Here is a 13,527-nt window from a genome sequence, read left to right as displayed (position 1 = left end):
ATCATGACCATTTTAAAAATTATTCTTAAAAATATTTTAGAAAAAACTGAAGTCTGTAATCTGTATTGCAGAGGCCAGAGAAATACCAGGAATCATCATCATTTAATTGTTTTTTTAAAAAAATTCTTGGATTAATTCCACTTATTTTGAGACGCAAGCTTTGGTGTTTATTTGGTAACGTGATATAAAGTTTTTTTTTTTTAAATACTTATTATTTAAAAATACATTAAAATATATTTTTTAATTTTATTCTTAATATTAATACATCAAAATCATAAAAAACATATAGAATACAGTGAATGCTGCTGCAAGTGCCAGCTTCCAGAGAATTGAGAACCACTGCTATCGTATAATAACTATAAATTCCGACAGTTTTGACTCTCATTACAAATTACAAGCGCAACTACGCTCCCCCCCCACCCTCTCTTTCTCTCCATGAACAGATACTGTAATTAACGGCGGAGTTCATGACGCTGATTGCAATGGAGTTCTCAAGCAAGACAATGAAGCTTCTTCTGCTTTGGATTTCTTTCTTTCAGGCGAGATTTTTCTTTTCCTTTCTTTTTTCATCACTTTTTTTCCCCTTTTCCTCTTAGATGTGTCCATTTCGAGAATTTTTTTAAAAAATATATATGATAAAATTTGATGAAAAAATAAGAAAAAAACTTCAGTTCTTTTCGTTTCTTCTTCCCAGTGAAAAATTAGAATTACTATAATTTGCTCGTAGAATTTAAGATTTATTCAAAATTAAAGAAAATGAAGCATTCGATTTACTGCGACTTATAGTGTGTGTATGTAATGACGAACTTCTGTTGAGGCTTTTTTTGTTGTCTTTTTGCTTCAGTTTCTATACACTTAAGGACTGAATTTTGTGCATGTTCAGGTGTTATTTGTTGTATCTATAGTCCGCGGGGAGAGGTCTGATACTCGGTTGCTTCTGACACGGAATGCAGTATCTAGGTGAGCTTTTTTTTTTTTTTTTGCTTAAAATAAAAGGGTTGGATTTTATTAGGTTGATGATTTATTTATTTTTGAAATGATTTGCAGGGAGAGACACTCAGAGGAATATTGTGCAATGTATGATATTTGTGGAGCACGTGAAGATGGGAAAGTTTTGAACTGCCCTTATGGTTCCCCTTCTGTGAAGGTATCTGGATTTTCTCTGTTTTTATTTTTTAATTAAATTGGATGGTGCGTTTTGCTTTTTTTTTTTTTTTTTGGATATACTATTTTTTTGTTGTTTCTCAGCCAGATGACTTGCTTTCACAAAAGATCCAAAGCTTGTGTCCTACAATTACTGGCAATGTTTGTTGTTCAGAAGCTCAGTTCGACACGTTACGGTCACAAGTTCAGCAAGTATAGCCTTCGTGTTTGGTGTTTGAGAGTAACGATATTTATGTGTGTTTGTATGTGTATGTATTAATTTATGAATGTTTTCCAGGCAATTCCATTTCTGGTTGGCTGTCCAGCATGTTTGAGAAACTTTTTGAATTTGTTCTGTGAGCTTACATGCTCTCCACATCAGAGCACGTTTATCAATGTCACCACTACGGCTAAGGTTTGTAGCCCCTGGTGGTATGGTTGGGTTTCTAGAGATATTTTGTGTTCTTGTATTATCACGAGCTAGGGAAATTCCTTTGTGTTGAATCCGTTCTATGAATTAGTTAATGAATCAATGCATCTTCATATAACGTACCTTTTAATTCTATTATTCCTCACATAATAAAATGTTCTAAATTTTAAAATGGAAATGTGAAATTGTTATAGCTTATTCTTTGAATATTGTGTTTTTGATTGAGCTTATGGTTGTTAGAATTCTTGTTGGAAATTCTTTGTGTCGAAGAATGTAATTTATTTGAGGTTTTTTATTCTCTTTTCAGGTTAAAGGCAATTTGACCGTGAGTGGCATTGATTTTTATGCATCTGATGCTTTTGGTGAAGGGTTGTATGAATCTTGCAAGGACGTAAAGTTTGGGACCATGAACACTCGAGCTCTAAATTTTATTGGTGCTGGTGCTCAAAATTTTACAGGTGATTTTTTACTTTAAAGCTGCAGCTTTAGGTTCCTTGCTCCCATCTATCTGGTCTCTTCTCTCCCTGCCTCTCCATCTCTCACACATGACGAGGGTGTTGTTGAAGCAGTTAACACGACATTTATATTTGTACCCATGATCTTAATATGCATGGGCTGTGGTTGATGATGATTTTGGGTTTGAAGACTTTGTTGGAAGGTGGGGTTGAAGCAGAGAAGTGGGGGCTACCTCAGAATGAATTTCTGTCAAGAGGAAGAACTCCTGATGGATGAGTGTCCTCCATTTTCACCATACCACAATTGACAGACAGCACTGAAATTCTGGAAGATTATGTGTTCCTAGGAAGTTTGAGTCGTAGTTTCTTAGGTTTCCTTGACTTATTGCTTCCGCATGATTTTTCTGTGATTTTGTTTAAGTTATAGTGCTTATGCCATGATTTTTTTTGGCAGAGTGGTATGCATTTATTGGTAGACGAGCCCCACTTGATGTGCCAGGCTCACCATATGCTATGATATTCAAGCCTACTGCTCCTGAGTCATCTGGAATAAAACCCATGAATGTTTCTACATATTCATGTGGTGATATTTCGTTGGGCTGTTCTTGCGGTGATTGCCCTCAATCTCCTGTTTGTGCCAATACTGCTCCTCCTCCCCATCACGAAGGGGGTTCTTGTGCAGTGAGAATTGGATCTCTCAAGGCGAGTTATCATCCAGTATATAGCTTTTGAATTTATCCTTTTCCATTGATTTAATTTTTTTGGTTTGGACGCAGAGTAATTTGCTGAAAAATACCGTTGGACATGCCTTGATTTTGTTACTTTTAAGTATTTATATGTTCCTCTAATTCAGTTTCACTGTTCATTGCTCAACTCATGCAGGCCAAATGTGTCGACTTTGCTCTAACAATCCTTTATATTATATTGATTTCCATGTTTTTGGGATGGGGTTTGTTTCATCGAAAAAGAGAAAGGAACCAGACTTCTAGAATGAATCCACTGTCGGATATCAAGGACAGTGGTGAAGTTATCAGGAAGAAGGATGAGAACCTTCCTGCTCAGGTGCCTCCATTTTCCTAGCTATTCTTATTGAGTGGATTTTGTAGGTTTTTTTTTGCCTTAATCTGATCGGTAGGTCGATTCCTTAATTCATAGGCCAATTCCTTGCCACTAAATTCTTTTAACTACTAATTTCCAGATGGTTGAAGATTCTCCACAAACTGGAAGCAGGGTACAGCTTTCAATCGTGCAAGGATATATGTCAAAGTTCTACAGGTCCACTGTCTATGCCATTAACGCTATCAGTGTAGCTGAATTATTTTTTACCCTTTTAGTTTGTTTCTATTTCAGGAGATATGGAACATGGGTTGCTAGAAATCCAATCCTTGTGTTGAGCTTGTCATTGGCTGTAATTCTTCTACTTTGTGTAGGCCTCATCCGTTTCAAGGTGGAGACACGGCCTGAGAAGGTAGAATTTAACATACAAATTGCTTCTTTCATCTTTTATGTTTAAATCCTAAAGAAAGGGAGTGTTTTAATTATTTAACCATTCTACAGTCTTTACTGCTGACATTTTTGGGTCCAACAAATGCTAGAATTAACTAGATTGACGAGTATTTGTGGAAAGAATTAGTGTATTTCAATGAATCTATTGAAATGCATACGATATACTAATATGCATTTGGAAGTGACAAATTTGGGGGCAATATTCTACTTCAGGAGTGCGGCTGGAGAAGTCATAAAAGTATATATTGTTGCTCATTTGACCGTGCTTTAAGTTCTGGGCAATCCGTCTAATCTAGTATTCATTATTATACTCTTATTAGCGCTACTTTTCTCCATATGCCAGTTAACTGCTAATACTTGCACTATTTCAGCTATGGGTAGGGCCCGGGAGTAAAGTTGCTGAAGAGAAACGTTTTTTTGACACTCACCTAGCCCCTTTCTACAGAATTGAGCAGGTTTTGCAGTATTCTACAATTTTATTTTTTTTCTTATTTATTTTTTGCTTCCAGTCTAGTTTCCTTCTGTGCTTTTATTTTGATGTTCGCACATATACTCTTCTAGATGCTGGTTCTAGAGACTGAAAATAAGTTTCAAGGCCTCACAAAGGCTTGGATCCTGTTTGTTGTCATCACTTGTGGAACAATTCCTCTCCCTTTCTTTCCTGTATACAGCAAACCAGTTAACATCAGTTTCTTGCTATGCCTTTCCTTATCGTAACAAAATTTTGCCATGAAAATGGCTGCAATAGGTTGACTAAATCTGTCATTATCACCAGTAAATGCTGTATTTATCATGATAATGTGCATGCATGTGTATTGTCATACCCGCAGGATGTGATAGTTGCCTTTTTTATTTCTTAATGCTCGAGCACAGAGACCACTATGCAGTATTCTGATTGCTTTGTGATATTTGATTTTTTATGATAAAAATTTACCCGCATGCCATTTTGTTTGCTTGATTTGGATTAGTTAGTTGCAAGATTTTTATTCCTCTTCTAATTCTGGAAAGAACTACTGGTGACATGTTTTCCAGCTAATTCTAGCGACTGTTCCAGATGCCGGGGCACAGAAATTGCCAAGTATTGTGACAGAAGACAACATCAAATTACTTTTTGAAATACAAAAAAAGGTATTCGTTTTGTCTGGTATCACTCACTTTCTTGAAATTTAGGGTAACAGATTGTTGCATGCATCGCCAGGAACATCAATTGAGTTTACATTTGCTGTTCTATTAGATTATTTTTCCATGTTCCTATTGGAGAAGGATGATCTGAAATTTCTTAGGTTAATAGTGTTCAGCTTTGACAGGTTGATGGAATCCGTGCAAATTACTCTGGATCAATGGTATCTCTGACTGATATTTGCATGAAGCCACTGGACAAAGATTGTGCCACTCAAAGTGTACTACAGGTTGCTTTTTTTCTTTTTTTTGTTTCTGTTTGATTATTTGTTTTTTTGGTATGCAATGAAATGCTTAAAAATATGTGAAAACGAATTTGTTCCATTCTTAGTTAGTGGTAACAATATTAATAGGACTATAGTGGTTCCTTAAAGGCTTGCCACTGTTACAGTTGCATGTGTTTCCAATAACGAAAGATGAACCTAGAGGTGTACTTATTTTGATTTTGATTCTGATTCTTCACTAATATTCCCCTCCTCCCCTCCCAGTACTTCCAAATGGATCCTCAAAACCTTGAAAATTATGGAGGAGTTGAGCATGTGAATTACTGTCTCCAGGTATATCTTTTTAGTCTCAGGTTCCATGTTCTTGGAAGCTTGAAGACAATTATCTCAAAAATCATGTCTTCCTCTCCACCCCTTCCCCCAGCTCCAATAATTCTCTGCCTGATTATTATGATGATACCATGTTATTTCAGCATTATACCTCTGCAGACACTTGTAGGAGTGCCTTCAAAGCTCCCCTTGATCCAAGCACTTCCTTGGGAGGTTTCTCAGGGAATAATTATTCGGAGGTATTTGTTTCCTTTCCTTGTAAATAGAAAACACAATTGGATCAGAAGTCTATAATAATCCTCTGACTACTTCTCTGGGACAGGCATCCGCATTTATTGTAACTTATCCAGTAAACAATGTGATTGATAAAGAAGGGAATGAAACTGATAAGGCTGTTGCTTGGGAGAAGGCTTTTATTCAGTTAGTGAAGGTTTGTTCTTTGTTTCAGTCCAGTGATTGTGTATATGGTGCCTGGAAACATACATGTATCTCCATTTTTTATAAACATGTTTACCGAATTGTGTCTCATGGTTATTAATATTTGTTGACACAAACATAAGAAGAGAGAGAAATAAGATAACACTAAAGGATCTGATCTGTTTGAGCAATAGACCACCCTCCTTAGTAGCCAGAATCCTTTTGTTAAGAGTACAAATCTGATCCTTTTCATTTCATTAAGGTAATGAACCAAAACACAAACAGAAATGAGTGAAAGATGATATAATTCAGTAAAAACAAAACAAAAGGGCTCCAGATAGCAGAAATAAGTGAGATGATATTAGACATCTGATCCAAACTGTAAGTGTCATTCTGTTAATATTGGATCTGCTGCAAAGGGCAAGTATCGTCCTGAATAGTTAGACCATTTAATATCATATATCTGTATCATCATTTCATTGCTTCATTTTATCTCAATCATCTCATGTGTTTTATGTGACAGAACGAATTATTGCCAATGGTGCAGTCGAAGAATCTCACCCTTTCTTTTTCATCGGAAAGCTCCATCGAGGAGGAATTAAAAAGGGAAAGTACCGCAGATGTCATTACTATTTTGGTGAGCTCTCTTCTTGGTAGAGAAAAAACATTTCCATTTCTAGGTTTTAAATAAGGTACTGTTTAGTGCAATGATAAATGCCCAGGGCTTGCAAACAACAAGTTATTTGTTGTATGCTACTTATGCAGCTAACTTTTGATGCCTTTTCCATTTCAGATTAGCTATCTTGTGATGTTTGCCTACATATCTCTTACTCTGGGTGACGCACCTCATTTATCTTCATTTTACATTTCATCTAAGGTATGTTCTTTTTTACATGGCTTGAACTTTACCCTCTCCCTGTGTAGAACCCATATTCTATCACATAGTATTTTATTGTATTTCTGTGAATGTGAGGTTTTCTGTATTAAATATTCATATTTTCTTGAACTTTTCCCTTTCCTTCATTCAGTTTATATGATTGGTTGACTTCCAGGTGCTGCTTGGTCTATCTGGAGTTATGCTTGTCATGCTCTCTGTTCTTGGATCCGTAGGATTTTTTAGTGCCATTGGAGTAAAGTCTACATTAATCATCATGGAAGTTATTCCTTTTCTTGTATTAGCTGTAAGTTTCTTTCTTCTACATTTAGACTTCATGTGGTGTTATCATTTTGCCGCATTGATCATTGAGCCTGAGATTTTAATGGGTTACTTCAATTCTAACTAGCTATAGTGCATCTTGATTACCTATCTCTTTTTATTAGCTAAGTAAAAGGTTCAAAGATAAAAGAGCATGAACTAGTTGCCATCCCACCTGCATTCTCAACTGCTGCATTTGACTTGAGCCAACAAGAGGTGCAGTTTGCACAAAACGTTTAGGGTTATTAGAAGAGTAAAGATAAATGACACGAAGAGGATTACACTAAAGTGACACACATACATGCAATGGCATGATTTGTCACTCATTGTATAAATCAATTTGTCTCTTTTGCTTAAAGTTTGTTGTGAGGTTTAGCATAACTCTTTGGAGAATTTCCAAACATTCACGCATATAACCTTTCTTGCATAATGACTGACCATTACACTCATCTGGAGACTCGTAGTAGCTGAAATCTAAATATTATAATCTTTTATTTCAAAATAATCTCTATTCTGAATGGTAGATATTATATTGAATAACCTTCTCTTTAATCTAGGATTCTTACTCTCTCTTTTTTTTTAATTTCAAAGCTGATTTTGTCTTCTTCTTTTTTGGATAAAGCTGTGTTGTAGCTTATAATTAACTGAACTTCTCTGTCATATCAGGTTGGGGTGGATAACATGTGCATATTGGTGCATGCTGTTAAGCGGCAACCATTGGAGTTGCCACTAGAAGGACGAATAAGCAATGCTCTTGTCGAAGTTGGACCATCCATCACACTTGCTAGTCTATCTGAAGTTTTAGCATTTGCAGCTGGAAGTTTCATTCCTATGCCGGCATGCCGTGTGTTCTCTATGTTTGCTGGTCGGATATTTTAATCCTTTTTCTTTAAGACATTTATTATTTTTATTCCACTTTTCTTTTCAAAAAAATTACACCATTTTATGTCATGCCTCTTTTGCAGAACTTGCTGTTCTTTTGGACTTCCTTCTGCAAGTTACAGCTTTTGTAGCTTTGATAGTTTTTGATTTTTTGCGAGCGGAGGATAAGAGAGTCGATTGCATTCCGTGTATGAAAATTTCATCATCATATGCAGACACTCCTAAAGGTATTTGTTAAGAGGTTATTTACAAGTCATATTTATTTGATGCATTACCTCATTTTCTACATGGTTTCATTAACTGCGTTGTTTTATTCCTTATAGTAAACTCAAAATGGTTTCTGATTGAAAATGCAATGTGAATGATTAGGAATTGGTGGGAGAAGACCTGGATTGCTGGCACGTTATATGAGGGTACCAACTTGATTTTATGAAATGTTCATAGAAGTTACATCTTTTCAAATGCTAGTTTAAGATTAGGTGCTCAATTTTCTTATTGAAGAATGGGTGTTGCTGCTGAGCATTATTCACTAATCAAATTGACATTCTTGTCTTGTAGGAGATCCATGCACCCATACTCAGTCTTTGGGGAGTTAAGATAGCAGTCATTTCCATCTTTGCTGCTTTCACATTGGCCTGCATAGTGAGATGCTCAAGATTACTCTCTCATATTCCTATTTCTTTAGGTGCCTCTTAGGTGTCTTACTTTAACTTGTCATATTTATGGACCAAGTAGGCATTAACCACTCGAGTTGAACCTGGTTTGGAACAACAAATTGTTCTTCCTCAGGACTCATATCTTCAGGTTCAGTTTCTTGATACTGCTTTATAACTTGCTACATACATCTGATATGGTGTTCTATTGTTGTCTGGCGAGTTAAACATGTGATAGTTTGATTCATGCAGGGTTATTTTAATAATGTTTCAGAGTATCTCAGAATTGGCCCACCGCTATATTTTGTAGTTAAGAACTACAATTATAGGTAATTCCATTGCTTTTTTGCATAATTTCCCTTTCCTTGCTTTGATCTTTGAAGTGATGATACTGCACCCACAGCTCAGAATCAAGTCATACAAATCAGTTGTGCTCCATCAGCCAATGCGGTTCAAAATCTCTTTTAAATGAGGTGAATCTTTATTCCTTTTCTTATCTAATGAACATCACTCTGATATTTACGCCTTACGGGCATTAATTGTTGGAATGGTTGTATTTCCTCTGACAAGAATCTTTTGTCTTCATGCTGCTGTAGATTGCAAGAGCATCATTAACACCAGAATCTACCTATATAGCTATGCCAGCTGCTTCATGGCTTGATGATTTTCTTGTATGGATATCTCCAGAAGCTTTTGGATGCTGTAGGAAGTTCACAAATGGGAGTTATTGCCCCCCTGATGATCAGGTTGTTTTATAATCTTTCACAGAAGCTGGCTTTAATTCTGGCATGAAAATTTGAGCATATTTTTGCCTATTATGATGGTCACATGGCTGCCACTTCCTATGCAGTTCATATGGTCATTAAATTCTATTTTGGATTTTGTTGTGGAAAGACATAAGATATGAATTTAATCTCAGATATCTACTTTCACTGTGTAATATTTTTTATATGTAATGGCTTAAAATCAAATGGTAATGGCACCACCAGTGTTCAATATAAGGCCAATTGCAAGCCCATGTTGCTGATTATTGCAGATGATTGTGTGGTGTGACCATGGTAATTATGGGAATTTTGCGATGAAAATGTACCTTTTCATTTTCTGCTCTTCTTCTTATTGCTTCTCATTGGTGTCATTATTTATTCTCATTACATACCACTGAATAATGCTGAAGCTGATTCTTTTTTCCTGTGTCGCCCAGTTTCCTTGTTGTTCATCTGATACAGGCTCATGTGGTCTTGGTGGGGTGTGCAAAGATTGTACTACGGTAATCCACATTCTGTTCTTCTTGAAATTTTATTAAACAATTTTCTGCCCATTTACCTTTGAAATGATTTGTGCTTGACTGTCAATTATCAAGGCAGTAGCATCTATCATTTCTCATTTATAGCAGGATCAACTACTAATAACTCTTGGAATTTTTCAGTGCTTCCGTCACTCCGATCTGAATAATGATCGTCCATCTACATCACAATTCAAAGAGAAACTCCCATTGTTCTTCAATGCTTTGCCCTCTGCTGATTGTGCCAAAGGTGGCCATGGTGCTTACACTAGCAGTATAGATCTGCAAGGTTTGCTGAGTTGGAAATTTGTTCTTTCAATCCAGTTCAGTAAATTTAGGGAAAGTTGCAAACACAAATGCATGCATTAAAATAGTTCGTCTGCATGCCATATGGTTGCTTCTTATTTGAATGGGTATAAATTCCTCACCCCCCTCTCTCCTTTTCAGGCTACGAGAATGGTGTTATTCAAGCATCATCCTTCCGCACATATCACACACCTCTTAACAAGCAGGTAGGAAGTGATTTCTAATGGTAAATTTTGCTCAATGTGATATGTATCTTGTTCCTGTGTAAAGACCTTAACATTTTCTGCATCTCATTCTAGATTGACTACGTCAATTCAATGAGGGCTGCTCGAGAGTTCAGTTCGAGGGTTTCTGATTCTTTGAAGGTAAAAAATCAGAGAAAGTGAATACCACATGGTCTGACCGATGCTATATTTTTTAAAATAAATTATCCTTGTCGGATTTTTTAATCTTGTTTTTCCCCTATGATAGGAGGGTCAACTTTTGTTGCTTCTTTTGTATGATACTAGCTCTGTGCTCATTGAAGGACTGGTTTTTTATGAATTTATTTTTTGCAGAAGACTTGTCTCATAGTTGGCTGTATGCTAGTAAGGCTGTCTCTTAAATGATATTTGTTTTCTGGTGCAGATGGAGATCTTCCCATACTCTGTATTTTATATGTTTTTTGAACAATACCTTGATATATGGAGGACCGCATTGATCAACCTTGCCATAGCTATTGGTTAGTAATCTTTAGAAATCCTTAAACTGGCATGTTCTTTTTTGTGAGGAGTTCATGGATTGCATGCTTGGGGTTTTTACCTCACTTTCTTGCATTCTTGAAGATAACCTGTCTTCTCTTTATTTCACAAATTACTTTTTTTTTTTTTTGCTGAGGAGCTAGGCATTTGTTTATTATTCTTCTATACTTGTATTCAACAAAATTTCAAGCCTTTAAAAGATTGTTTTGTTGATTTTGTACTACCTGTGCCTATATCTTTAATCATTAAATGTATCACACAGTGGTTTGATGATAATGACCCGGAGATCTGAAACAAAAAAGCAGTGTGTGGGCTGTCTGAGTAAAACATTTACTGATGCATATTTGTACCTTAAACCTTTATTGTTATTTGGTTTTTAACAAATCCAAATGAATTATTTGGTTTAGTATAACTGTTAGTCATTTTCTCTTCTATAAAGCCTCAATTTATTTGGTGATGTACCAGGAGCTGTATTTGTTGTTTGCTTGGTCATCACTTGCAGGTCAGTGTTCTATTTACCCATATTCACCTTTTCATTGACAAAAACATACTGGCTTCAGTGTTCGGTTCTTCTTTCCAAATGAACTGCTGTATTGGAGAATGACTTCGTGATTATTTTGTTTCCTAACTTTCTTTAAAATGTAGTTTATGGAATTCTGCGATCATTTTGCTGGTGTTGGCAATGATAGTCGTGGATCTGATGGTAACTCTGCTTCCTTTATCATTATCTATGTATTTTTCATTTTATTTGCAATAATTAACTTGTTCTGCCCAAGTATAATCTCTCTGCTTACAAGATGAAACTCCACAGGGTGTGATGGCAATTCTGAATATTCAACTGAATGCAGTCTCTGTTGTCAACCTTGTCATGTCAGTGGGCATTGGTGTTGAGTTTTGTGTGCATATAACACATGCTTTCTCGGTTAGCATCACATCATTCTCCATTTTATTTGTATATTGTCTACTTTCCTTCAATGGAACTTCAAATTCATTCTTTCATTTCATTCAGTTAAAAGAAAAATAGATGGAATCTGCATCTGGTTATTTTGGCTTGGTAGTTAACATGTGATTTAGAACCCATTACATATCGCATCAGAATATTTAATTCACTAGTAGTTAATTAATAACGCAACAAGGGAATTTGTTTCCCTCCCGAATGTGGAAACTTCATGCTTTCGGCTCTAAGGTTTTCTTGATGCACTGTCACACCTTTTCTTTGGCTTCATGTTCTTAAACAGGTGAGTTGTGGTGATAGAGACCAGCGCGTAAGGGATGCTTTGGGTACAATGGGAGCTTCTGTCTTCAGGTTCCTCTTTTCCCTCTGGCTCATATTATGAACTAGATTGCTGAGACCTCCGTGCTGCCCACTCTGTTGATACTTACAAATTAGCGATAATGCAACTATAGGCCGATTTGATTGACACCTCTTGAATTATTATTTTCTGATTTCAACCCACAAATTATAGGGTCTTTTGATTGGCACTTCCCCTTCTGTTAGATTCTGTCCATCTTAATCATTAAATATCACTTGCAAGTCACGTGTTTTCCTAAAAAATCACCCAAAGATCATCGGAAGATAAAAATAAAATTAAAAAATCAAGGCGGCTTGATTTATGATAATTTTATTATATTGTGGGAAGATCACATAACATGCGCCACTCACATGTTATTTAAAGAAGTTTGATGCAGTCTCCCTTTTTCCAAGAGATACACCATAAAAGAAGTAAATTTTAAAAATAGAAAGGCAAGAAAGGGAAAAATTATAATGTCTTTCACACCCCATTAATGCATAGATCATTGCAAACATGATTCTTAGCTCAAATCACCTACTTTTATTTCAACGTGGAGTTCTGTATTAATCACAACCATCTTATTGAAAAATGGTCTCTGCCATGTAATTTTGCAGTGGCATCACGTTAACAAAGCTAGTTGGCGTGATTGTTCTTTGCTTCTCAAGGACGGAAGTTTTTGTGGTTAGTGTCCCTCCATTCAAATTCCCATCACAAGAGCCAATATTTCCCAGTTTGTTTAACATCTCCCTCTCGTGTTCTGCAGGTCTACTACTTCCAAATGTACCTCGCACTGGTTCTTCTTGGTTTCTTGCATGGGCTGGTGTTCTTACCGGTAAGCTTGTTGAGTTTCCAAATCCCTCTTCACTTCATTGTTACCATCTAGCTTCTTTTCTGGATCAATCATAAAATAGATGTTGGTGGGTATATTTCAGTGACAAGAAAAATGTAGCATGTTCATACACCTAGATCGAAGTTGGACAAACACATCAATCAATAAAAAGTTGTCTCATCTTTTAGGAACCAAACTTCGGGGAAATCTGAGGTTTTCTATTTTGCCTTAGGAAGGGTTTGTAAATTTTCATCTCGCATTCTTATAGAACAGATAAGAGAACGCTATCTTCCCCTGGATCAACTGTTTGCAGGTTGTTCTGAGCATGTTCGGTCCACCTTCAAGATGTAAACTTGTCGAGAAGCAAGAAGACCGGCTATCAGTTTCCTTGAGGCCCTGAGAAGCTGTAAGCTGTAATGCTGTATCATAGTTCTTTTTGTAGGTTAACCAATATGCTCTTCTTCTTCTTTTCTTTTCTTCGAGATACTAAAGTTTAATATATAGTTAGTGAAGCAAAAACGCTCAAAATGGGTCCTGAAATATGTAAAGTACAGAGTGTTTTTCCAGGAAGAAAATGGTTGGGCTGCAAGTTTACAGATTTGTCTATTTTCTTTTGATGCACACTTGGCTGTTGATTCCAATCGATTGTGCTTCATTTCCTTTG

The 13,527-nt window shown here is 36.1% G+C and overlaps 1 protein-coding gene across 3 annotated transcripts; it reads left to right on the top strand.

Moving 5' to 3' along the window:
* Positions 1-324: 324 nt before the first annotated feature.
* On the top strand, positions 325-13,522 carry LOC7485640 (uncharacterized). 3 transcript variants are annotated; one of them, XM_024601402.2, is made up of 39 exons: positions 325-539; positions 884-960; positions 1,048-1,147; positions 1,249-1,356; positions 1,442-1,558; positions 1,881-2,031; positions 2,483-2,730; positions 2,911-3,090; positions 3,227-3,303; positions 3,379-3,496; positions 3,906-3,989; positions 4,567-4,662; positions 4,842-4,943; positions 5,202-5,270; positions 5,411-5,506; positions 5,590-5,697; positions 6,208-6,321; positions 6,478-6,561; positions 6,737-6,865; positions 7,546-7,744; positions 7,845-7,988; positions 8,131-8,174; positions 8,320-8,403; positions 8,497-8,565; positions 8,667-8,743; positions 8,818-8,887; positions 9,011-9,160; positions 9,616-9,681; positions 9,841-9,985; positions 10,144-10,208; positions 10,302-10,367; positions 10,630-10,723; positions 11,208-11,244; positions 11,388-11,445; positions 11,554-11,664; positions 11,981-12,048; positions 12,649-12,715; positions 12,798-12,866; positions 12,967-13,170. In XM_024601402.2, exons 1-39 carry the CDS (start codon positions 468-470, stop codon positions 12,967-12,969), a joined length of 3,816 nt encoding a protein of 1,271 aa, XP_024457170.2. In that variant the 5' UTR covers positions 325-467; the 3' UTR covers positions 12,970-13,170. The 3 variants fall into 3 exon arrangements, with proteins under 3 accessions (XP_024457170.2, XP_024457171.2, XP_002307793.3); XM_002307757.4 differs by lacking the exon at positions 12,967-13,170 and adding an exon at positions 13,177-13,522 and having other exon boundaries at positions 329-539; XM_024601403.2 differs by lacking the exons at positions 11,554-11,664; positions 12,967-13,170 and adding an exon at positions 13,177-13,522 and having other exon boundaries at positions 327-539.
* Positions 13,523-13,527: the final 5 nt, after the last annotated feature.

The sequence above is a fragment of the Populus trichocarpa genome, chromosome 5 (assembly GCF_000002775.5).
Source record: "Populus trichocarpa isolate Nisqually-1 chromosome 5, P.trichocarpa_v4.1, whole genome shotgun sequence".
Lineage (NCBI taxonomy): Eukaryota > Viridiplantae > Streptophyta > Magnoliopsida > Malpighiales > Salicaceae > Populus > Populus trichocarpa.
The sequence above is the reverse complement of the archived record's forward strand: the minus strand, read 5'-3'. Positions and strand labels throughout refer to the sequence as shown.

Coding starts and splice junctions, on each gene's coding strand:
- LOC7485640 (XM_002307757.4), top strand. CDS start 468: ATGACGCTGATTGCAATGGAGTTCTCAAGCAAGACAATGAAGCTTCTT. Junction 3,497..3,905: donor TGGAGACACGGCCTGAGAAG/GTAGAATTTAAC, acceptor GCACTATTTCAG/CTATGGGTAGGGCCCGGGAG. Junction 9,161..9,615: donor ATTGCCCCCCTGATGATCAG/GTTGTTTTATAA, acceptor TGTGTCGCCCAG/TTTCCTTGTTGTTCATCTGA.